The sequence below is a fragment of the Haemaphysalis longicornis genome, unplaced genomic scaffold (genome assembly GCF_048455015.1).
Source record: "Haemaphysalis longicornis isolate Haplotype H1 unplaced genomic scaffold, Haemaphysalis longicornis Haplotype H1 scaffold_9, whole genome shotgun sequence".
Classification (NCBI taxonomy): Eukaryota; Metazoa; Arthropoda; class Arachnida; order Ixodida; family Ixodidae; genus Haemaphysalis; species Haemaphysalis longicornis.
Window position 1 is genome coordinate 140460368 of NW_027526460.1, and position 26075 is coordinate 140486442.

The 26075-nt window shown below is 47.4% G+C and overlaps 1 protein-coding gene across 2 annotated transcripts in view; it reads right to left on the reverse strand.

The window, feature by feature from the left end:
* Window positions 1-2835: 2835 nt before the first annotated feature.
* Window positions 2836-26075, reverse strand: part of LOC144153782 (sphingomyelin phosphodiesterase-like) — a 68679-nt gene continuing 45439 nt past the window's right edge. For both annotated transcript variants that reach the window (XM_077685510.1, XM_077685511.1), the window contains exons 6-13: window positions 22518-22687; window positions 20326-20436; window positions 18242-18322; window positions 16476-16563; window positions 13530-13612; window positions 10774-10975; window positions 5050-5240; window positions 2836-3335 (exon numbers count right to left, since the gene is read on the reverse strand). In XM_077685510.1, the coding sequence (XP_077541636.1) occupies window positions 3224-3335; window positions 5050-5240; window positions 10774-10975; window positions 13530-13612; window positions 16476-16563; window positions 18242-18322; window positions 20326-20436; window positions 22518-22687 (1038 nt within the window). In that variant the 3' untranslated portion in view covers window positions 2836-3223. The remainder of the gene's footprint in view (window positions 3336-5049; window positions 5241-10773; window positions 10976-13529; window positions 13613-16475; window positions 16564-18241; window positions 18323-20325; window positions 20437-22517; window positions 22688-26075) is intronic.

Below are 26075 nucleotides of genomic sequence, written 5' to 3' on the forward strand. Positions count from 1 at the left end.
ACTGCTAATAATATTGGCCCTCAACTTTTGGCTCAAGGTGATGCTCAGTATGGGGCGATCCCTAAAATAGACGAAAATGTTGGCATACGCTGATTTCATATCTTTGGAGCCTTTTTGCTCTTCTCGCATTTATATGAGCGCTTGTCAAGCAAACTACATTTTCGTAATACATAAGTGAACCCCATTGGGAGCTTAAATTTTCCCGGCTGATTGATGCAGCCCGTGGTAATACTAACCACGGGAGTTGTTTGAGTTTGAAATAAATTGCATGAGATTCTTGGAGAATTTCATATTGTCGTCCCTCCACGTTACGGCCTCCCCCCCCCCCCCCCCCCCCAAAAAAAAAAAAAAAAAAACCCGCAACCAAAATTTTCCGTTCCTTCGCCAACCTGAAATTGAGCTCGATCAAACTCTGTCCAACTTTTCCATCTCCCTTTCCTCTCACTCCACTCCTCTTTCGCTGACCACTCAACTATCTATTCTCGGTGCGTCAGTAACTCGCAAGTGAGCAGGCTGCCCAGTGTCGTTTCTGGCTGACGCAATGGAAGCCAGGGCCGCAGAACAAAATGGAATGTCCAATACACTTGAATCTGAATGCTTGCGGAGACACATCGGCGAGCCGTCGCTGAGGGCACGATACTGCTACATCACATGTACACCTCTTTCTTCGCTTTCATTACGTCGTCTGTATTGCTTACCAATCTCAGAACCATTCGGAAGTAAAAAAAAATTCGATCTCTTAGTGCGGGGTAGTGGGGGCCGCACACGATTATTGAATTTATCAAATAAACTGCACGGGTAACTAGTTTTCGGCCTCAAGCAGAAAACTAGAACACTGAGCTTACGCAACTCGGACGTCGGCTCGATTACCCCTCGATCCGCTATTTTTCAATGACCTTGAATAAAAATAAAATAAACAAAAAATCACAAGATTGCGCGGAGTACGATAAGAGCATCTAGGATTTCGATTTTGAGTTGACTCCTTTGTGACTTGCTTCTACTGATTTCCTTTTTAGTTTTTTCTCCTTTCCGGTTCTGCCACCACCACCCCCCGAAATAAAACCCTGCATAGGCTAAGGCCATGGGGTTACGAATCTGTATTACAATTTAGCTTCATAAAACCACCATGACACACACGCGATGTTGCAGTAGCGTACCGACACATAATGCTGTCGCATTCAAAGCACGTGAGGCGGTTGAAGTGCTGTTGTTCTCAGTCGGGAAAAATGTCGGCATGTCAAAAGGTAGTGTTCGACAGACTCGTCTTCGTTGCAACAGCTGCACAGAGCTGTTGGCGCCAGACGAAACCTGTGTATGTATACCTATTTAACTGGGGTACTCTACAACGTAAGGCTGTAATAACCACCTCTAAGTTGCGTGAAGGACGCCATTCAGGTTTCCATGAGAATTTAGGATGATTAAAATCTCTTAATGATAATAAAACCGATTCTTGCTGTTCTTGGAGTTTCAGCATCCTACGGCACCTGCTGTTATTAAAAGTGTCGGCTCTACGACGTCTGAGGAATTTTCTTCTTCTTTTGCACCACCCTTTCCTTCATTATATCGTACCTCGACAACGGTGTTTTGTGGGGCATCAGCATAGATTAGTCGCTCAGTCACTTGCCTGTCGTCGGGCGTCCCTAGATTGTATTCCCGTTCCTGTCGCGTTCTTCCTTCTCTTTTCTTTTGGAGCGAAAGCGCCACTTCGCTACATCTTTCGGTGTCATTCATCGCGTCGTAATTAAGTGACCTTTAGCTGTCAGCTCGCAAGCTGCGCTTTTCTTGTCGCGCCGCTCCCTCGGAGCCTCGCCGCTGCGGCACCACGTGATTAGGCGAGGGTAAAAGGCTGCTCCGCCTGCGCGTGATCGCTCAGCGCCGGCTGGGACGTCTAAACGCGCACTCAGCGCAAGCGAACCACGTGAACAGGTGAGGGTCTAGCCGCTGCTTCGCCGGCACTTTTGTCCCTCAGTCTCACCATCGGTGACGCGCCTGCTCTGCTGTCCGTGCGTTCAAGTGAAAGTATGAATCCAATCATCCAGTAGATATAGCTAGACTGAAGGCTGTGAAATCTCAAGCAAAGGCAAACTTTCGGGAAACACTGTTTGCACAGTCTGCGCTTTCGCCGGTGACAACTAGGTTTAGAAGGGGTAAACCTGGGTCATTTCTAGTTGGATGACAGCGCGCGGGGTTTGGTGCTGGCCACTGCTCCTACAACGCCGCTTCTTTAAAGAAAAGCTTTCCACCTCTACAAGCCAGCGGTTTCGTCGTGTGGGCCACATCTCCCAACCAGGTTAAATGAACTACTGGCACTGACACGGATCGAGCCTGGGCCCAAAGAGCAGCGGAGCGAGATGCCCACACGTGGAAACGGGGGAGACAGGCGCTGGTTTTGATTCAGCGGCAGAGGAAGGGGGGTGGGGGGCTTTTTGGCGCGAATTCTAGGTAACGGCAGGCAGCATCTCTGGTTTCACTCTTTGTTGAGCCACGTGTGGGAATTGCACGTGACGTCGCATGGGCAATTGTTGTGGGTGTCGCTTACAGCTTTGCTTTCCAACCACCTTCACAGCGTGAGTTGGAGCAAATTTTTTTTTCTCCTTCGCCGGGCCCATTACACTGTCGCATTAAAACAGAGGGACAGTTGACGGAGTAGCCCTAACGAGTCATGCCGCGTATCTTACGGAGGCACGCACGAAGGGCCCAGTTGGCCCGGACAGTTTCAAACATAGGTAAAGAACGCATAACCCTTTAAAATAACAAATAAGAGCCACGGAAAAAAACAAAAGCAGTTATATTGTATTACAACGCAGCCACAGGCGTAATGTCAACAGTCTCTCCTTGGGTAAAGACAAATGGTTTTATTGAACTTACTTAAATAAGTGTTTATTGCATTTAGCTGGCTATAATCTCAACATTTAGGCCAAGGGGAAGACGTGGTCGGTTGCGGTTCAGGACCCAGAAGGCACCTGCGGATAGGCAGAGGACCCCATGGAGGGCGATTCACCGCAGTGTAGTGTCTCTCAGCGGGTAAAGCGGGTATTCTTCTCATTGGATCCACTTGACGACAGCCGTGGCGCCACTTCATCTGGGGTGCACTTCTTAGATCACATGGCACAACAGCACGCTTTCCTTCACATTGGAGGCGTGCGAGCGTCCGACAGTTCTTATTAAGCAACCAAGGAAGATTAATCTTCCTTGAAATTGCAGAACTATACAAGGTTCACGGCTATTCGCACATGTGGAAGTCAGACGATTGGGACGTGCGCTGCGTGCAAAGAAACTTTCTCCGGCAGGCGGCGTCACAAGGCGGCGCGAGTGGATTTTGCTTGATGTAGAATCTGCAGTAGAGGAGAAACGTGCAGCATTGAACTGAATTAGCACTGACGCCAGCAAACAACAACAACAAATATCCAGGTGCCCTTTGTTATTTTGCCTCTCAACACATCGAAAGGGGTTACAAATTTGGCATGGGTGGTTTAGAAGCAAAAGCGACCACTGAGATCGTCAGAAGGCAGCGCGGTTGTCAGTGTATGAGAGGCGATCACCTACAAAAGCTTCGCCATTCAAATCTCGCAGGCGAGTACAAGCTTCCCTGAACTTTTTATGTGCTTATTTATTGTGTTTACCATGTATAAATGGCACATTTTTTGTTTTTTTTTCTTCGCATTAAAAAAGAATTTTAGGTGCACAAAAATTTAATTCGTGTACGTCACCCAAATACGTTAATGGTGCGGCTAAAATGAATGGTAAATTAGTTTTAAATGTATTGAAGGTGCTATCTCAAATATATTCAGAAGTTAGGAATGCATTGGAAATACTCTGTATCGTTTTTCTTTGGAAATGAATTGGTGATGTGCGCTAAGTACACATAACCATCAAGTGACAAAACATATCTTATCGAGAGAACGCAGTGGAAGCCTTGCTGGGTAAGGTTCGGATAGGTTGGGTTAGGTTAAGTTGGATTAGGTTAGGTTGGGTTGGGTTGGGTTGGAACAGGTTCATTTCAGCCACACCTTGAGCGTATTTTGGTGGCGTACACGAATTAAATTTTTGTGCACCTAAAATTATTTTTGAATGCGAAGAAAAAACCAAAACATGTGCCATTTATACATGGTCAACACACTAATTAAGCCCATAAAAATATCAGGGAAGCTTGTACTCGCGTGCGAGATTTGAATGGCAAAGTGTAGGTCCTGATCAGGCAATTCCATGCACTTCTCAACCTCAGTGTAATAAATAAATAAATAAATAAATAAATAAATAAATAAATAAATAAATAAATAAATCCCGGTGAATGGTGGTATTGAGAGAGGGAAAGGGAAGGGAGGAGAAGAATGTGAAGCACGTACAGGACGGCAAACTATGTCCTTTCGGGGTCATAAAGTGCCTGATGCCTGTTCCCTTCTCTGCAAATGCAGAGAAGCGAGCAGCCATGCGCGCAATATGTATGCATCACATCACCCACTTTTCTACTTTCCTGAGATTCCCGCTAGAGTTCCTCTATATAGGAACTCTATTTCCCGCTGCTCATTTGCGCCACCCGCGCGCAGCTTTTTATTCACAATGGTGCGGGGAAATGAACTTAGCTTCGCCACTATATGCGTACTGAGCTCGATTGATTGATTGTAGGGTGTAACGCGCCGACGCAGCGCAGTCGATGAGGCGCGCCGTAGTGGAGGGCTCCCGGATTAATTTTGACCACCTGGGGCCGAAATCTCGTACACACGGGCGCTTTTGCTTTTCCTCTGCATCAAAAAAGCGGCCTCCGCGTATTGAGCTCGGGCATGCTTACGTGCGCACGCCCGCTATAAGGTGTGAACAACACTTGCTTTTTGGGCGACTTGGTTCATGTTTTTTTTTAAATAGTGAAAAATAAAATGAAGCTAGTATACCCCAATTCTTCATCTACTGCTGGTACCCCCAGTGCAAGCTTCCGCGAATTTTTTTTTTTTTTTTCATATGTGCCTTTTCGAATCCAAAACAAACCTTCCAGCCTGTCCCTTGCCGCTTTGTGCTCTCGATGACGCGTTGGCGAAGAAACCCGTTACGTACCTGTAAAACATGCCGAAGAGAGCATCATCACGCTCCATTCTCTCCAGCAGGCGGTCCCAGTCGGCGGGCTGCAGGGACTGCATGCCGTAAGCTGCCTTGGCCGTGTACTCGAGCTTCCAGCTTGGCTCGCGAGATGGGTCGGCGTCCAGCTCCGTCAGGTTCATCAAGTACGTCTCGTGGTCCAGCACAGCCTGCACGTCCGCGTCATGACCACTGAGAACAAACCACGGGAGCCACCAAAACGCCGACAGCATGCTGTTACCAGCGACCTTATTTACTGGCATCATTACAAGTATACAACTTAAGTACGACCTTAGTTTTGTGTGATCACTGTCGTGGGCATTTTGAAGCACCCGTGAACGTTACCTTATGGAACCCTCAACACACTATCCGAGAACCATTCATGAGGTCCCACTTGCAAGCCGCAACACCATCCCACGAAACCCTATCTTCCCGTCATCGATTTCATGCTGGAATCAACTCCCGCCAACTGCATCGATTGTGTATGATTGACCCATAAATGATGCTTATAGGATAATTGACCCATATATGACCCATGTATTTTAGATAAACAACATGCTTAAGCATTGCATTAACTATGTTGGATAATTGTGCATTGTACTTGTGTGTGCAGGTGTATATGCGGACTTACTATGGTGCCTAGAATATATTCTAGGGCACTATACTTGCACAGAGGGCAACACACTTGTCTGTAGCACAGGTTTCGTACTTATGGCCTTATCTTGCCCCGGCCGAAAATTATTTGAAGAAAACTATTGTGTCATTCTGAAGTCTTAACCACATACCTTGACCTTAAGGTTTTTTTTAAAAGTTCGAGTCCCCAGTTTCGAGAGGTAACTAGTTGAAGTTGAGCTCAGCATTTTAGACAAAGGTGTTGCGCACTGTACATGTTCGCCGTTCGTTTGAGTGCACGCTCATTCGTTAGGGTCACCATTGTATTACCAGTTCAATAGTTCAGTCCTGTTTGAACCATCGAACTTCATTTGATATCCACAAGATAAATAAATAAAAATAAAGATCTGCCCTGGCATGTGGAACGCTAGATATTTATTCTTTAACTATAAAATAAAGTGTTCGACTAACTGGACTGGACTGGACTGGACTGGACTGGACTGGACTGGACTGGACTGGATTGGACTGGACTGGACTGACTGACCCACTTCATCTACGCCCAGCCGAAACTGCTGGACCTAGAAACTTGAAACTTTCGGAGGGGCTCACTAAGGCGGAAACTATGCCTCGATAAAAGAAAAGGGGGAATCGTGTTTTCGCCAATTCGTAATTACCTTGCTCACCTGGGTAGATATCGAAGTGCTTTTTGGCTGATAAATGTAGCCCGTAAGAATCCCTGAAAGGTGCCTTTATGGTTTTTCCCAAACCAACAATAATTGCGCGAACCTGAATTTTGGAGAAAAATTGGTGTTTTAAGATCCCTCAATATATGTCTCACTGTTCGGTACATCCTATTGGTTTCTGCTGATAAATATTTCTCATACAAGTGTACAAAAATAATTTTAAGGATTTCGTTCTGCGACGCCGCTAAAAGTGCGAAAACAATTTCTTGAAATTACACCCCGCACAGGCTTGACAGGTAATGTCAACGCCCAGCCAAACTGCTTGCTGTAGAAACTACAAATCTGAAGAGCACATTACTATAATCGTGTACGAGCTATTGTTCTGTTTTCACATCTGAGAGAGTGAAAAGCGCTAACAAACTTTTCTACTAATTTTTGCTTGTATTTCAGGCCCGTTGAGATATCGAACAAGATTTTGTTAATATAGGCAACTAACACAAATGTGCATGACCCGTTTTGCAGGATTTTTATGACACCAATATAAAAGGAAGAATAAGAATTTTTGAAGTACCAGCTGCTTTTGAGAATTTCCTGTCTGTTCTTCCCGTTGATACATCCAATTCATTTTCGCTTATAAACACCAATAAGATTGTCCAATAAGATTGCCCTATAGCCAGTTTCAGGATTTTGTCCTAACAAGCGTATAAGGAGGAGAGCGGGAATTTTAAAATCACACCCCTGTCGAGGTGGAATTCCTTTCAATTTTCCCGGGTAGCATAGCGCTCACCATCTGTTGGAAATTTGTGCGACGTATACCACACACCTCCCATAGGAGCCCATGCTGTTCATTATAAAATCGTGAATGATGGATATCCTTCACACTTACCAGATAATACTTGGCATGAGTGAGTATTGAGCATACCACCTCTGAGCACAACATCTTGTTACAATTTATTTCGGCATAGTTCGAACAAAGCACGAATTCCCGTCGTTTCCCATATCCACAGGCCAAGGAGTCCATGTATTGGCGGCCCGCAGGAGTTACTAATTCTTTATACAGCTCAGCGGCGAAGTAATTAATTATGACAAGTAAGAAATGGCTCAACAGGTGTTACAGCCATCAGTGTGGGATCCGTCGACCCCCAAGGACGATACTCGAGCGTCAAAGTAGGAGAGAAGCGACCGTCAAGGTCTGCATTTAATGGGACGTCGAGCGGAACTAAGTGAAGAGGAAGAAAACACTGCGTGCGCTCATGCGGCCCGAGACATGACGATGATGCCAGCACACAATGGCTGGCCACACCAGGCCTATGGCGGTCGATGACGATGCGGCTGTGACCCCTTCAAAGAGATTCTACAATCAGTGTCATTACAGAAGTAGCGCAATCGGGCATCGCCGTGTACTACCGCTATGAAACTTCCGGCGACAATCTGATGATGATGATGACGACGACGACGACTGCGACGATTATGATGATGATGACGATGATGACGGCGGCGGTTGGATGTTTATGGCGCAATGCCAACTAGGGCAAAGATCCGGCGACAATCTGTCACATGTGTTCCGCGCAGTTTAGCCGAATAAGCCGAGTGGGGTAATGCGACCAATGAGCGATATATTCCGTTCAACGCGATCTTTGTTTGCATTGTCTAACAAATTTGGTTGTTGCATTGCCTACGTGTGTTCATTGGCGGATCCAGAGGGGTGGTCCGGATGTCCTGACTCCTCTTAATTTTTGTATTTATACCCCAAAGATGCCCTTTAGGTCGTAAAAAAAAAGCCTAGTTGGTGATTTTGTGAATTTCTTGTATTTGTGGTTTTTTTTAAATTTCGGGGAATAAAAAACTGTTCCCCTCCTTATCACCACCAGCATCACTGCCATCATCATCATCATCATCATCATCACTGATAGAAGCTGACACCCCCCCTCAGAAAAAACCTCAACCCCCCCCCCCCACCCCCTGCGTGTGTCTCCATGCCCCTTACTTTGCACCACGGGCGTCGGCAGGTTATGTCTTGAGAGGAGCAAACTGGTTGCACTGAGATGAGAGCGGGGATGGTATAAATACTATTTATTTATTTATTTATTTATTTATTTATTTATTTATTTATTTATTTATTTTTTATTTATTTATTTATAAAATACTGCAGGCCAAGAAAATGGCTCAAGCAGGAGAACGAGTGTTACAAAACAAAGATCATAAGCGATATTCCAGAGCATCCAACGGATATTATGCAGTTTGTTCGTAAGAGTTTCAAGTTCCAAAATGTTTGTAAACGCTTGTACATCAGAAAAAGAAACAAGCTCCGTTACATAAGGCGGAATTTATGATCGAAGGCACAGGGTTTCGCAACAATTGTTTGTTTTGCGGACTAAATAACAAATGCAGAGTTTAATGGGTCAGTAATTCAGCAAAACAGGCGTAAGTAAATGACTATATAAGGTTAAATGATGTTGCGAGGTAAGATTACGAAAAAATTATACTTGTTTTTTGCAAATAAATGATGATGATGAAACCATTCCTACAGACACTTATCTATAAAAGCACCATGCGTCTGCGAGCACCCGCACCGCAAAGTGGTTATCTCCATGAACGCTCTATGCACCCCCTTGTCAATTTTCTCACGATGCAGCCAAATCATACCGATATCAGAGAGATCGTAATTGTCGGATATCGTCGACCGAATTCGCCACAAAGCAAAGCGACAAAATATATTAACTTCCTACAATCCCCGCGGTGACACGCATTTGCAGCAGCAGTTTCTCTTCTGCTATCTTCCAAGAAGCTCTCTCCCGAAGCTAAAAAATTTCGAGGTTGTGGCATCCACTCCCTCGGCCAGCCACTGCGCACGCCAGTGGTGGTGACAGCCGTTATCAAGAGCCCTGGCGTTTAATATGAGGAAAATAAATTCAACTGTGGCTTTGACCTTTGAACTATGGCTTTGACTGTGGCTTTGACTAAAAAAAGCAAGGAAGCTCGCACTAAAGCGGAAGACTTGAAGCTAGCGAAGCTGTACGCAACCTCCACGTCGACCATCACGATGGTTTAAGTCCACGGTTGCAGCCGATTTGCTCCTTCTTCGCTTCCGAAACGACCTTTACTCCACTACAATTGTTGCTTTAACGGCGAAGAAAAAGCAAATCGAAGAAGCAGAACCAACAATGGAAGTCGCACACTTAAACTGGGCGCCCGCAGGCGCAACGTGTACCCTATCACGTGATCTGTGTCAAGCAGGTGGCGTGATTTCTCTCCCCACAGTCACAGCCGATTGAGTAAGCCCTTTGACTTTCGCGTACTAGCTCACCGTCGTAGCCGAGTAGGTAGGACGACTGACTCTACTCCGTTGATCTACCAGACATTGGCTCGAATACCGGTGCCGGTAATTTGTTTTCTTTATACTGTTATACTGAGTTTTGCGAAACTCCGGAATCAACACGAATTGCTTACCAGCTTCGCTGTTAAAATGCATATGCAGTATGCGCAGAAAGGGGATACAACCTTATCCAAGAACAAAAGTTGATTGTATTAAACTTTCCAGTAATGGCAGCGCTAAAATCCCACGCGATCTTCACTGTAGGGGCATTAGTTGCAATAACAACCTGGCACATGCCACCATTCCGATACAAAGGGAGACCACTGTTATCCGCCCTCGCCACTGAAGGGGCGTTGGTGGTGAAGAAATGCGTCCAAACTGCATGGGCTTCTACCCAGCGTGTGGTGGGCACGCCATTCTTCGATAGGCCATGGTTGCCCGTTCGCGCATTTCCAAACGCTTCGCTGCACAGAGCACCCTCGTGAACTGTCCGATTGCGCGGAGCAGACCGGTAATTAAATGTCGTCATTGGCTGCGCCCCAAATCTAAAGCTACCTTAAATATATCACATGACTATCATTAACAAAAACAACACGTAGGTTTGTGTTTAGAAAAAAAAATAGAAAAAAGGTAAGCAATTAAAAAAAAGACCTGCTGAGGCTCGAACCCAACCCGTTAGCGGCTGTACTCAGTACTCTACATCGAGGCTACACAGCCCGAAAGGTAGGCTACTTTTAGCAGGCGCTCAAAAGAATAGTGCACGCAGTGACATCACACATGTCACGTGGGTTCTCTGTGCAGCGAAGCGTTTGGAAACACGCTGCCCGTTCTCCCACTGGCACTTCCTGTCCGCGGCTCTGCCTTCCTCACTCACCAGCGAAACTCACCATCTCTTTGAGCGCCCTGTTAAATTTCCCGGTGTGTATGCGCCAGTCCTGATCATCATCATGTAGACAATACCGGTGTCATAAAATCCCTTGTCCTTGTTTCGGGCAGCCATGACCCCGGTCTGCCTTGAGTGGCACCTCCGCTATACGCCCATTTCGGTCCGGAAAGCGTACCGTTCTTGAGAATAAACCAATCGCTTCGTACCCAGCTGCTGTTGGAGTAGTTCCCGTCGACGACGTAGATCCGAAAAGACGGGTGTCCCGTGTTGAAGGTCGTCGTGCTTGGTGCTACGTAGGCCAGCCCGAGCGGCCGCCGCGAGGGCTGACCGGCGTGGCCGTCGTAGAAGACCTCCAACTCGTCCTGGTGCGTATGTCCGAAGAACTGCGCCCGAACCGTCGACTCGAAGCTGTGCACAAGAGCGGAAAGTGTCATCTCTCTACGGAGGGTTCCAAAGGCTGCATTCATTCCCCAGTGTTCGGTAACAATTTACACAGAAGCAAATTACCGGTACTCACCTTCGGGGCAGAAACTTGGAGGCTCACTAAGAGGATTCATCTTAACTTGAGGACGACTCAGCGAGCAATGGAACGGAAGATGATAGGTTAAGATAGATTAAAGGACAAGATAATAGATTAGGGGACAAGAAGAGAGCGGAGTGGGTCATGGAACAAACGCGTGCTAAGGACATATCAGTAGAAATCAAGAAGAAGAAATGGGTGTAATGCGAAGGCAAGATAAACGTTCCAGCATCAAGCAGCCGTGGACGCGCCATCCGCACTCGTAGAGTGCCCAAACCGGTGGACGGCGCCGTAATAATCGGACACGTGTTGTCTAAGCATGCCGAGCCAGCCAGCCGGGCGGCGAAGGATGACGTTAGGGTCACAGCGCCCGCCAGTCGGCGGTTTTCGCGACGGCCGGAGACGACTTGCCGCTCTTCCACGTCATTTGCATTCAGCCATGTGCTCGCTCCCCGCGGCCGAAACATCACCTGAAAGAGTGGAAGCTTTCCGCTCCTCCTAGTGAGTGACATTCCCATAACGCTACCAACCAAACTTGGTCCTCACGTACCACTAGAGTTCTATAGCTCACTCTTAGCGCCACCGTCGACAGCAAATCATGCGAGAGACAGAGAGAGACATACAGAGAGAGAGAGAGAGAGAGAGAGAGAGAGAGAGAGAGAGAGAGAGAGAGAGAGAGAGAGAGAGAGAGAGAGAGAGAGAGAGAGAGAGAGAGAGAGAGAGAGAGAGAGAGAGAGAGAGAGTTGCTTTATTGCAACTCGAAGTTGCAAGGCGAAGTGGTACAACAGCATATTCCGGGAATGTTATACGCAGACGACATAGTTCTTTTAGCTGATAACCAGACCGATATGCAGCGGCTAATAAATATTTGCGACCAGGAAGCCACTGACCTCGGGTTAAATTTCAGTGCAGAAAAATCAGGAATAATGGTTTTCAATGACGCTACTACCGACGTAGTGTCTATCCAGCAAGGCGAATTACCTAGAGTGAAGGAATATAAATATTTGGGAGTGTGGATAAACGAAGGGGATAACTTCTTAAGTACTCACGGGGAGCAGCTTAAGGTTAAGGGAAAGCGAAGCGCAGCTATAATGAAGCATAGAGCTCTGTGGGGGTATAACAAATATGAAGTAGTAAGAGGAATGTGGAAAGGAGTAATGGTTCGGGGTCTCACGTTTGCGAATGCTGTACTCTGCTTAAAATCAGACGTTCTATCAGGCCTTGAAGTAAACCAGAGAACGGTAGGACGTTTGGCCTTAGGCGCGCATGGAAAAACAACTAACGAAGCAGTTTATGGAGATATGGGCTGGGCGTCGTTTGAAGTTAGAGAAGCTCAGAGTAAAATGTGCTTTGAGATGAGGTTGAGGGCATGGATCAATGAAGGTGGGCAGCTAAGGTTTTCAGGTACCTATACTTGAAAAGCGTGGACACGCAGTGGTTAAGAAAGACCAGAAGGCTAACGATGAAATACGGAAAGAACAGTGGAGAATCCAAAACAGCCAACGTAACCAAAAAAGAGGCAAGGCAGATTGAAACGAATAAATGGAAGCTAAAACGTCGTTAGAGATGTACAGGGCTGAGAAAATGAACATCAGAAAGGAAAATTTCTACGATAATTCCCAGGGCAGTGCTTTGCTTTTTGAGGCTAGAGCAGGTTGCCTGCGAACTAAGAGTTTTGTGGGGAAGTATTCACAAAATGATGGGGTATGTGTGGTCTGCGGAAAATAAACAGAAACTATGCGGCACATAGTGTTAGAATGTGAGGGTATCCATCCAAATCTACATGAAGGGAATATTGGGCTTCCAGAAGCCCTAGGATTTAAGGGTATCAGAGAGGAAGTTAACTTCAAGGATGTCGAGGGGACGAAAAGAAGATTAGAATGCTGGTGGACGAAAAGCAGAAAGGGAAATATTGCAGAGAGGGAAATATAATAAAACATGGTTATATTAGTACTTTTTGGTAAGATGACATGTCATCACCCCGCTTCAGAGGGGAAACCAATAGCAATCATCATCATCAATCATCATCGGAAGAGAGACGGAAGTCGACTCAGCCGATAACTGCCTCTCTGGTTGAGGGCACCTCAATCACTACTGAGCCCAGGAGGAGGACAGAGAGAACAGAGGATAGACAGAAAAAGAGATAAGGTAGAATGGAGAATAAGATAATGGAGAATAACGTGATGGTTCACAAGCCGCGCAGCATGGACAGCACTGACAGCATCGTAGCCGGTCCGATAGTCCCGTGTCCTAGATAGTAATGTTGTCATTATATATTGTGGTAGTTATATGGTTGCCTCCGGTACACACAAAGAAGTTTAAATGAGCTGATGGCCGCCGGAAAGAAAAACTATAAGAATCCCCTCATGATGAAATGTCATAAAGCCTAGTTTGTGGAGTAAAAACGAGTTAAGCCACCCCTTTTGCCCCGATACAACTCACCGTGCTATAATCCGGTTGTAGTTGGTGCTCCAAACTTGCAAACAGTCCTCCAAGCCTGGCGGGATGTGACCGATGATGTGTACCTGCGAATTTAACACCGGCTCTAGGGGGAGACGCTCCGCGCAGAATCGGAAAATCATTTTTTTTAACAAGATAGTGTTTTATATCGGGATTCTCGAAGGTTTCACTTGCGTAATATCCGGCACGGAAGTGACGCCAGTACAACGAATCAAGCGGCCTGTAAAGGGTGCACCCCTGCACACAGGGTCTTGCGGGAACGCAACCTTTAGTACTAAAGAGTACGTTATACTTCAGGTTGTTCGTTTTCGGGTTTCATATTCTAACGTGAAAATGCCCGATTCCGGAATACACAAAGATTTCAGTGGTGTCATATCCGTCACGGAAATAACTCCAATATACCTTTGGCGAAGCGAACCGCCAGCAAGACGTCGCTCGCCAAGCACACCCACAAGACAGACGCCGACCCGCGAATCATGCTCAGCTGCAGATTTCTCAGCACATTTCACTTTCGTGTTTTACCGATTCCTATGAGAGAGGAATCAACCACAGTTTTTTTTCTAACACGCGCTGGAGCCAGGCCATTCATTAACAGGCAAATAAGGCCGTAAAAATACCTCAGTCTGGTTGAAGAAGAACGCGGCCGAGATAGCGGTATACCATTGCTCATGGCACCAATAAATGTTAATCTCGCTTTATTTTCCCTCACCTCTTGCCCCCGTCCATCGAGTACAAAGTCCTTACAATCCTGTACAAAATCCACACATCTATTTCGACGTCGTTCTGTAAACGGTCTGCGGTGGGCGCACCGTTTACGGAGAGTTTAAAGAAATTTAAAGCAATAATGGAAGAGGTACATGCAATTAACTCAAGCCGGGGAAAGGGCGGCCTCACAAATTCTGAACAGTTAACTGCATCGCTGCCTATGCATACATATCTCCTGCCGTGTAATACATGATTTATCCTCGTACCACGGGCCCATTTTTCAAAACGTATCAGGATCATGCAATAGTTGGCGCTTTTTTATATTCACGCAGCAGCTTCATGAGCCATTCAATTCGGCTTCATCCGTATATATAGAGAACAAAAAGTTCACAGACTTTCCTGAAAACTCTCCCAGAGGTAATTCAAAATTGTTATCCGCACGGATTACGCAAAACGGTTTTTCTATACAGAACCTGCTGACAGGGGGGGGAGTCGAGTTTAATACCATCGTTCATAGTAGAGCTTCTTGCAGACAGTCCATTAGACACTTTTTGTTTAATCGATCTGGTTTAAAAAGTCTTGCTTGAAGGCGTAGAGATGTACCTGCGCAAGATAAAAAAATTGAAGCCGTTGCACTCAATGTGAAAGCTGTCGAAAGTGCAGAGCAGTTATTCGCCATACTGGGCTGTAGCGTTGTTATCCGCTCACTGCTACCACCCAATGCAATTCAAATTTCCCGCCTCCGCAGTGCTCGCGCGCCCCCTGCCTAAAACATCGCCAGCGGGAGTTCTTGTTCTTTTAGCTTTTAGTGCTTGCTTTTCCTCCCGCATGTGGCGGCGTTGCACTGCCACTTTTTTTCCCTCTCTATTGTAAAGACCAAGTCAACGAGCGTTCCTAACTAAATGAACGTGGGCGCTGTTGGTTAATTACACATATCTTGCCTCTAATGTGCCTACAGTTTTCTTTGCGCTAAACAACGGTAAGATGTATGACAAGCGTCAGCGGTTAACGAGTTTCGAACGCTTATGACTATATAAACCGCTTGGATTTCGAAGAGCCTCTGTGGGACGCCGCGACGACAGCCGCTATGACGGAACGCTGTGTAAATTTAGTTGGGTCCAGTGAGTGAGCTACGACGACAAGGCGAGCCCCTTAAGTGCTCTGCACTTAAAGAATTGGCGCAGCTTATAGGAAGGCAAGTCTGTAGGAACAGTAGAGCTGGGGGTCGACCTAACTTCTCCCCACACTGACAGCGGATCACAGGAGAGGGGGAGCAGAAAGAGCATGTCAATGCACGCTCCTCGAACGGCCAACGGCAGCCGAAGACTGCCACCCTCGACATTAGAGAGTTTTAGCACTCCATATGCTCCGTGTTTTACGTGCGTACCGTGCTGACCAAGACCCTTCTGGGCACTTTCTCATTCGTTCCGGTAGTGGGGACTCGTTCAGCGGGCCGGCCCTCCCCATGTCCGCGCATTCGTTACGGGGGGGTTTTCTCCTCGCCGTACCTGAGCGCGTAGTCGCAGTCGGGTCCCAGTCAACACGGTAACCACGGAACAGACGGAGTGCTAAAACTCTCTTTTAACGGTCGCCAATTCGTCGCCCCCGCCGATACAGCCAAGCCCACTTACGTCACCTCCCCCCGACCCACCTAAGGTTTCCCCGTCTCAATGATCCACCCCGGATTTCCCAACCTCAACCAAACAAAACCGTCACGGGGGCCACACAATGGCCTCCGGCTCCATGAGAGGTGCAGAGGAGCCTTGTAGTGACCGGCGCGCCAAGGGTCCGCCGCGCCCGAAGACGACGGCGCCAAAGGCGGGAGCTCCTCATGTGGCGCAAGCACACGCACAAATCTAGACCACGCCGGGTGCTCCTCACGGGGCGCGCGCTCACGTGTGCTCGGTATGTTCTTTTGCTAAAGCCACTGCTCGAATGCAGTACCGGGCACCTCGCGCCCGGGGAGTTCCTTCTTGGTATTTTTTTGCTAAAGCCAACGGACCAAGTTCAAGCTTAAATAGCTCTAGCTGTTAAAAAAAAACTACATGTTCTTCTTAAACCAAGCCGATTTTTGCATCGGTGTACATATGTAGATATCCGGCCCTTACAACGAGAGTAGATTTCTTCTACCGACACTTTCGTTGCCGTTGCGCCACAAAAAAAAAAAAAACACTTAGGAAACTATTACAACAAGATTGCTCCTAGAAGGAGCGGATAATTTACCTTTTCCCCCATCATCTCGGACTCCAGGAGCTCGTTGACCAGAAAAGTGAGCTGCTCAGCGGGGTCACGCGGATCCAGCAACAACCACCTGCGTTGTGCCGCGTCATAGTCAGCATGCATGCATTCGTCAAGCCTAACCTTACCCTTATTCATGGCGCAAGTCGTGTCCTCTGGAGACAAACTCCGCGCCTTATGTCCCCCAGCATTCAAAATATAAAACAAGGAGAAAAACACCTCCTACAAGCTGCTAGGAAAGACTAAACTGGGCTTATTTTTGCAAAATAAATAAAATAATTGCGCTAAAAAGGGGAGACACGGACGAAGTGAAGACGGACACAACGAATTTCGAACACCCGGGTGTTGCCGCGTCCTCGTGCTCAGCAGCACAACACCTTAGCCGCTGAGCCCAGTTCGCCCAGTTTTCACAATTAAGAATTTCTCAGTGTTAATGTAACCCTGTGTACCGAAACCTTTCAAGAGGGTGAACAGTGCGTAACGGTTAAAAGAGCAGCTCTGCTAAGCCTTAGTGATAATTCACAAGGTGTTATACCCATTCATGCAGTGATCATGTACGCGCTCTGCACTCTGCTAAGCCTTAGTGATAATTCACAAGGTGTTATACCCATTCATGCAGTGATCATGTACGCGCTCTGCACGAAGCAACTGAGAATCCCCAGGTGATGTGAATCGTCACATTGGAGATTTACCTTGTCATATTGTGGACTCGTCATATTGTAGGACCCGTTAATCCAGCTGATGACGTACAGATAAAGTTATTTCACTTCTTTACTACGACTTCCGCATTAGTGCGGAAAGCGATAAGCCACATCAGGCAAGACAAGCCACAACCAGTCATTTACTTAGTCGGCGTTTTATTCTGTGGGGTCTGCGTAAGTGGCGGGTGGCAGATACAATGGCAAGCCGCAAGCTTGACATTATATCCGTTGCATTGTACCATTGCAAGCTTGCCATTGTACCGTTGCAAGCTTGCCATTGTACATGCCCAGCGTGTACTTTTCAGACTCTTGAGCTTATACCGTATTTGCTCGCGTAATGGTCGCACTCCCGTAATGATCGTATCCCTGAAGTTCGTCGTCAAAATACAACTTTTTTTCCCCCGCGCAATGATCGCATCCTGAACTGATGAACTGAACTGATCGCACCCTGAGTCTAGATGACGATGGTCGTGCTTACCTTAGTTTCCTCCTCTTTCAAAGCGGACGTGGCTACATGATTGCCGCGGACTTGCCGATATTAGCGATATCGGCAAGCCTAAGTTCATTATTGGGGCTGAAGAAACTCTCACTAAATGCACACAATGTACTCACAAGACAAATAAAAAAAAACGCCCTCGGCTTGCTGCGTCGGCAGCCGTGTCTTGTTGTCCCACACTCTGACAGCAGCATCCACTTATTGGTCGACCTGTTCTCACCTCGCAGCAAACTCGTTCCGGGGCGTTCCGTAATTCATGAAAACACTGCATTTTGCAACGTAACTGGCGATGGCCCGTGGAGTTTTTATTAAGTTTATTATGTTCATGAAACCTATCGTAAAAATTCTGACCTGCAACTTGCGTTTTCTGCGCTGAAACGTTTTTCGCGAAAAATTTACCTCGCGTAATGAATGCACCCCTAAATTTGCATCATAATTTTGGAAAAGAAAGTGCGATCATTACGCGAGTAAATACGGTAATTATTTCTACGACAGCAAAAAAGAAAGACGATGTGATCACTGGTACGAACCAATGCATGGAGAGCGACACTCACCAGTTCATGTTGTTGCAGTAATTCATGTTGAGTGAAATGATCTTGAGTCCAGGAAACGGCTTGACAGCGTAATAGCCTCCCCTAAAAGACAGTGGGAATGGGGGAGGGGGAGGAATAAACCTTATGGTAACCAAGATATTCAGTTAAGGGGTCCATGGCACTGAGGGGCCTCCTCGGTCAAGAAGTCCCTGGGACCCGCTGTATATCTGGTTATGGTGATATACGCTATCACGCCCTCCCAAGATGGAGATGGATGCAATGAATGGGGCAAGGGAGCATCCCCAAATCATGGGGTACAGTGTGCAGAGTTGGAAAGGGGAGTGGGTAGAATTTGCAGGTGGCGGGATAGGAGGAGGGGTGGATAGCATGGAGACCGCTTCCGTGGGTTTAACAATAAACGCCGATAAAAGAGAAATTTTGTGCTATAGCCTCCAAAGTTTCTTAAAGACTTGCCTGAGGACAATTACAGACGCAGGTGCTAATGATCACACAAGCGGAAAAGAATTACGATCATCGACCGGCCGAACTAAGCAGCGGGATACAAAATTTATCCAGAACCGCGCAAACAACTTCACAAAGAGGAGGCAGGTAGCATGGAGATCAATCCAAACGAAAGTGCACCCCAATTTGTATCTCCTCAGTAACATGCATCCAACCAGGTATAAACGGGTATGGCCATGGTTCGGACACACGCCCACACTCTACCATGTCACATGGGAATGCACCATATCCCGACTAACACCCCACCCCACGTGCAGCGTGGTGGGAGCAGGTGCTGACCAGTGAGGACGATCAGGAACAACGGGCTCGGATACAGCGTGCCGAGCAGGCGGCACAGCAAGCGGCGCCCTGGACCAAGGTCCTCATTACCAGCAACGCACACAAGCCCGTTGCGAGAAACCAACGAACATAATAAAGTTTATTCAATTCCATGCTTTCAGGCTGCATATGGTTATACGCTATTTCCTTGGTCTCTCTGAGGTAGTGACTAGAAAACACGTTACGGAAAGCCTGGTAGCCAAACCCAAAGTTGGGTACTAGCGACAGCATTTGTAGCGAAAGGCGCTGTCAGATAAAACCGGCTAACAGATGGCTTTCTGGGGATTTAAAGGGACCATGCAACGCTTTTTTTTAACTTTTTTTTGAAATCTTAAATGCTTGAAGAGCGACCCAACACAACCCGTACAAAGTACCTCAGCCAAAAAGTACTGCTCTATGCCCATCAGATAACTTGTAAACTCGCTCAAAAGATTCTTCTTTCTTTCTCGGTGATTACGTTCTTCGACGGCACGACTTACGTCACTAAGGCCATGTAGCGGCTGTTGGCCGGTTTTCCTTGCGCTTTTCAATAAAACTTGAAAAAAAAAAGCCACAAAAACAACGCAGAAATGGAAGGCGTATCTGGTGCGACGTGCAAATCCCACAGAGCCGCTCTGTGCTAAGGATAACTATATAGCTTTCGCAGTGGTTCCAGACGCGAAAGAAAGAGTGGAAGCGCTTATCGAAAGTGTTGCAGGGTCCCTTTAAAGCCGTAGGGCGGAAAAGCAGCTCCTATTCAGTGGAAGTGTTACCGAAGAAGGACTAGAAGGGCCGAGAAGACAAAATGCAACGTCGTTCAGCTTGAAAGAACTCGCCTTCGGTAACTCACTCAGCCCCATTCTAACCACCAAAGGCGTATTTTTAAACACAAAATCACAAGAAATACTAAAACTTTCAAATTTCGCCCTACAATGACGTCAGCAGTGACGCAAGAGAATGAAACACTAAAAACATATATCCGTGTGTTTACTGCCAATTCGCATTCAAGTGATACAATCGAACGGAACTAGATCTAGGCCTACAAGCGCCCAGTCATGGTTCTTGGGAGTGGCTTTCGTAAGCAGCTGCCAATCACCCAATCAAGATGTGGTGACGTCATCGCCAAAAAGTGGCTGGGGAGTCGGCACTGCTAAATACGATAATTTGTTCAAAGTTTGCGATAGTAAAACGGTATTACAAGACAAAGCAGTCTTCTTAATGAATCAAACTTGTACTTTGTTTTCAACCACGAATAGGCGGCCTATATGGATCCGCGACAGTCTTACCTCTTCGTAGTGAGTATCGTGGTTTGGGGCAGCCATTTTGACCAGGTAGACGCAAGGGCGTCGTACAACCAGGCGACAGATCGGTCTCCGTGTATCGCAGGTGTCGGGAAGCTACGGAAAAATAGCGTAATTTTCTCACTAATTAAAGCGAAAACGTCAGCTCTTCGCTCGTTTCAGGCCAAACTCAGAAGGCAGTTTGAAGGCGACTGCTCACGGAATAGTGCGCGGATAGCCGATATAGGAAGATGGCCTGAGGCACTTGGGTCATGCCACAACAGTTAAGCTTTATTTTATATAACACCAGAGCGCAGAAAATGACACCGGACACACGCAGAATGAAGAGTACATACATGCGATCTTCCTGTGCAAGCGTCATTAATTTTTCCACTTTTTACAAGAAACATGAACCGGATCATCCAATAGCAAGGGATTTTTACGCTTTGGAGCGGGCATACGCACGCAGGCATACTACAATACGCATATTTAGTCGGCCACGCTAAGTTCTTTGCCCTTCACCATTGTGAATGAAAAGCCACGAGTAGGTGGCGCAAATGAGCGGCGCGAAACCCAGCCAAAGAACAGTGGGGTGATGTGGTGCATACATACAGTAGCCGACCGATTTTTCTCACTAGGAGGGGAACGAAAAGTAGTCAAAATAAAAGAGCCGTCCGAAAAATCCGTGAGTGGCAAAAACAACCTTTATTTCATTTAAATAGGACTGAAGAAGTCGCGAATGCTTCAGGACAAACCGACTGAGGATGTTGCTTATAAGTCAGTGTCACCTGGTGCCTAAAAAAAGTGGTACCTAAAAGAAACTGGCCACTGGCCCCGTATGACCCGGTTCTGGCTTTCGAGATTGCTTCTGACGTGGCGTGTACATGCAAATTATGGCCTCCGAGATCGAAGTTTGTTACCCCGGCGGGAGTCAAGTCAATCCCCATCCAATCCGAAGCTAGCCAGCTCCTTTAGGATTCATAATTGCGTCGTCCTTTAGTCGCACCGTGGCTCTGAATGTGGCGGAAAATTTTACCCGGAACTTCGAACTTATAGCTTCCTTTTGTCCTAAATATCTGTTGTTATATACATTACTCCTATGGGACAGCTGGCGGTTTCTTGGGAAAGTCCGGAATATACAGCAAGTTCGGATTTTTGGGGTCCGAAAGGCTCTTTTATTGACCTGTCCAGAGCATATTCGAGCAGTTCGCATGGCCAGCCCAAAATTGCCCCCGCCATAGAAGATCTATGGGAAAATAATATACGGAGCTGCTCTGGAGCTGCTCAGAACTGCTGTGAACGGACAAATAAAAGGGACCACGGCTGGAGCTCGCCAGCAATCTCGACATGTCCCTGCACAGCCGAAGGGCCCTTCTGCCCATGCGCCGGCTCGACACGACTGTTCGCGGGGTCTGAGTCGTCGTCTCTGTGATTGTTTTGATTGTGTGTGTTTGAATCTGCTTTTGGCAGACTTGTCGAGGTTTGTTTTGACCGTTTGAGAGAAGGCTATGTAAAAGCACTTATCTTTGGGTCAGCTAAGCAGTACGTTTGGGACATAGCTCGAGGACACTACTCGGTCCGCTGGAGTTGTCATGTTTAAGCACGCCAGTGTGTTACTCTCCCTGCCCTCTTTACGGACCTACATGAATAAAACAGTTCAGGCTTTCTCCTTGGCTCATCGTCATGGGAACGGAGGCAACCCTACTGTAAGTCGCTCGCCAGTCACGCTACCTCGACGAGACGGCAGCCGTACTCGCAACGCCTCAGTCCTGTATAACAAGGCCCACACGCGCGGCCATGTCCTTTTTCTGCTGCGCGTAGCTCGCCTTGTGCCCTGGCTTGTCACCTTAGATGAGGACGGAGGCAGAATGGCTTGAAAAAACACCGCGCTAAATTGAAATTACGAAGACGAAGGAGGGCGGAACACACGATGCAGACTTACGAAAGCGCATTCGTAAGTCTGCATCGTGTGTTCCGCCGTCCTTCGTCTTCGTAATTTCAATTTAGCGCGGTGTTTTTGCAAGAAATAATGTACCAACTAGCCCAGAAGCAAGCTCTCATTGGCAGAATGGCATTCGTAGCGCTTTGCTACAGCCTCTTTTGTCCGAAGGCAGATTAGAATTCATAAGCCACTCAGGTTTTTACTGGAGTTGCAGGCTGCCAAAGTGGGCCACTTGTTCTCGTGTCCCGCTGCTCACCTGTCTGCCGGGTTACCCTCGTGGTTTCCCAGAGCGGGATAGACTGGGACGCCAGGAAGGTACTTCTGGAGGGCCTCGACCGAGTACCGCAGCGCGTCCAAGTTGCCCGAGCGTGATGTGTTCCACACGTTGTGCGGCACTATGTCTCCCGTCCAGATGACGTAGTCAATCTGCGTGCCACGTAGGGACATATCGAAACACTACGTTATACAAGTTTATTGGTGTGTACTAGTTTTTAAACAAAGCTTTACTACTTCAGTACAGCGGTTTCGCCGCGGATTCGCAAATCACCTTTTGACCTACGGCACACCTTCTGCGACACATCCCTTGAAGCGCATCGCGTGATTCGCCGGGCCCGCTTTCGGCGCTGCGCACAAGGCCCCGTTTACAGTCGTTCTGCTCAACTGATCAGCTGATAGCGTGCAGTCGCGGGCGCTCAGCTGATCGGCAGCCGACCAACCCCTCCACCTCCCACGCATGCGCCACTGGGTCGTTTCGGGCTACGTGACTCATCTTGCACCCGCGTTCGCCGCGAATGAAAGCGAGGCGGGCCTCCTTCTGTGAGCGTTGCACGGGACCAAACGGCGTTGAGAAAGAGAGAGAGAGAGAGAGAGAGAGAGAGAGATAGAGATAATTTAATTTTTAACCAAAAGAGGGGAATGTCTCTGTCGGAGAGCTTCATGGAGTCTGGGTGCCTCCGTCCAGGCTCCCACTGATGGCCTTCTCGATGAAGTCCACCAGGCCACGTTGCTCGTCCTTGGTCTTCTGGGTGGCCAGCCACTCTATAGTGTAGTGTCGTCTAATGTCTGCATAAATGGGGCACTCCCATAATATCGGTTGTTGGTTGGCGATCACATTACAGGTGCGGCATAATGGGGGTTTATCTGCCTTTCTACTTTGCATGAGGTGTAGTCTAGCAGGTGTGTGTAATGTACCGGCTTGTGCTTGTCTGAATGTAGTCTGTTGGTGTCTTTCTAGGTGTGGGTGCGGCTGCGGTAACTGCTGCCTGGCTCTCCCGTAGTCTTTCAGGTGAAGCTGTCGTGGGCTTGATTCGGTTTCACTGGGAGTTTCGCCGCCGTTCCTGAGAGCCCGGTAGTGCGCTTCTCGGGCGAGTTCATTTGCTTTCTCGTTACCCAGTACGCCAGCGTGACCGGAATCCAATATATCTTCACAGTGCCCTGGATATATCGAAATAGATGTGCCGCGATTTGGGGGGTGTGTCCTGATGCTATAATTCGGCAGGCTTTCTTTCTATCTGTGTATATATTTAGGGGACGGGTTGGTTGACTGAGGTGAGATATCGCTTTTCCAATTGCGTAGATCTCTGCTTCTTCTGCCTTCTGGAAGTGCATGTTGCTCTCAGTGTAAGATCGGTTGAGTATGTTCCAATATGCTACTGTCCATGTGTTGTTGGCTCCTGCCGCGTCTGTGTAGGCGTGCATTTGGTCCAGCTCCCTCTTCGGTTTCTTATTAAAGTAATTTGCTCTAATGGATCTTCTTTCTGTGTGCAGGATTGGATCCATATTATTCGGTATGGGGGTCACCTCGATTTTTTGCCAGTCTCGTGGATGTATTTTGGCAATAGGAGCGGCCGCTTGGCTGACCCTGTATCCTAGAGACTCCAGGAGTTGTCGACCGGCTGTGGTTTGGTTCAGTCTTGCCAATTGGTTGTGTTTGTGGACAGCGACTATTTCGTCCACGGTCACAGTTGTCCTCATTTTGTCAAGGACCGTGTTGCTCGCACTAATAGGGAGACCTAACGATATCTTGACGGCCTTGCGGATTAGGGTGTCTATTTTTTTAAGCTGTGTCCTGGTAAAATTGGTGTATGAGGCTGGGTATCTTATTCGCGATATGACGAGGGCCTCGTGCAGTCTCAGCAGGTCATCCTCCTTAAGTCCCCTTTTGTTGTTGGAGATGCGCTTCATAAGTTGAAGAACCTGCTCCCCTTGCTTTAGTATCTGGTTGGTTGTGGCTTGTCCCCCTCCATCTTTTTGGAAGTAGTGTCCCAGTACTTTGATAGTGGATGGAGTTGGAATATTGTTGCCGTGCAAGGTTAAGTTAATGGGAGGATGTTTCCACCGTCTGTTGGCTACTGTTAACAGTTCTGTTTTTTTTTCTGCGGAGCATGATAGTCCTATTGTTGTTGCTGCTTGTTGTGCTCGATTGAGTGCTTCCTGTAGTTGCGTCTGGATGTGTCCAGGTGATCCAGTTGTGCTCCATATAGTAACGTCATCTGCATATATGAGGTGTTTAATGTCTTCCACTTGCGATAGTGCCCTATGGATCTTGAGTGTCGCTAATGTGAAGAGAGTTGGGGATAGCACCGCTTCTTGAGGAATTCCCCTCTGTGGATGAGGTATTGGTCCTGTTTCGTGATCCCCTATTGCTATCGTAAGAATTCTTTCTTGAAGGAGTGCCTTTACGTAGTTATACATATTCGGTTCGCATTTTGTCGCCGCTAGTTCTTCGAGTATGGCGTCGTGGTCAACGTAGTCGAACGCCTTCTTGAGATCCACCGCCAGGATGGCTTTGAGTTGTGCCGAACTCGGTTCTGCCGTTACTTCCTCATGGAGGGCAAGGAGTGCATCCTGCGTCAATAAATGTTGCCTGAAACCTATCATATAAAAGGGAATTATGTTCATCTCTTCAAGGTGGTTTTGGAGTCGCTGGAGTACCATTCGTTCCATAAGTTTGCCTACGTTTGATGTGAGCGTTATTGGTCGCAAGTTGCTGACGGCTATTTTTTTTCCTGGCTTAGGGGTGAATACCATCTTGCCTTTTTTCCACGTGATATGGAGAGGCTGCCTGCCTGTCCACACATCGTTCATGTTTTGTAGGAGGAGTTGGCGATCTTCTTCCCCTAGATTCCTGAGACACGGTGTGGTCATCTTGTCCGGTCCTGGTGCCTTGTTGCCAGTACACTTACCGATTGCTAAGTTTAATTCTGCCAGGGTGAACTCGTCATCGAGGAGGGGATTCGCTGGACCGACATATGCTTGACACTCAGGTTGAACCCGAGGGGCTACGTAAGTTTCCTTTATAGTTTGTAGTAGCTGTTCGGGATCTTCAAATTCTTGTGTAAGTCGGTAAATTTTCTGTGTTGTCATAGTATTAGTAGTAGTTGGGTTAATGAGGGCTCTAAGTAGGTTCCACGTTTTTCTCATTCCCATTGTGCCTTGGAGCTTGTCGCACGTTTTCTGCCATTCTTCTTGGTATGCTCTTGTAGTGTACTCCCGGATGTGTCAGTTGAGCTCTGCTATTCGCTTTCTGAGGTTTCTGTTTGTCTTGCGTTGCTTCCATCGTTTGATTTGGCGATTGCGTGCTTCCCAGCAGTGGACGATGTGTTTGTCTACCGATCCTTCGTTTTCATACTGCGTGATGTTCTTGGTATGTCGGTGCACAACTTTTAGTAGCTGCTCGGTCCAGTCTTGAATGTTATGATGTTGTTGGTTAATGCGCTCTTCGCGAACCTTGTCCCATTCTGCAACGCGCGTTGTCTTCCATTTTACCCGTTTAGGAATGATATTGATTTTTACGCTGATGATGGCATGGTCG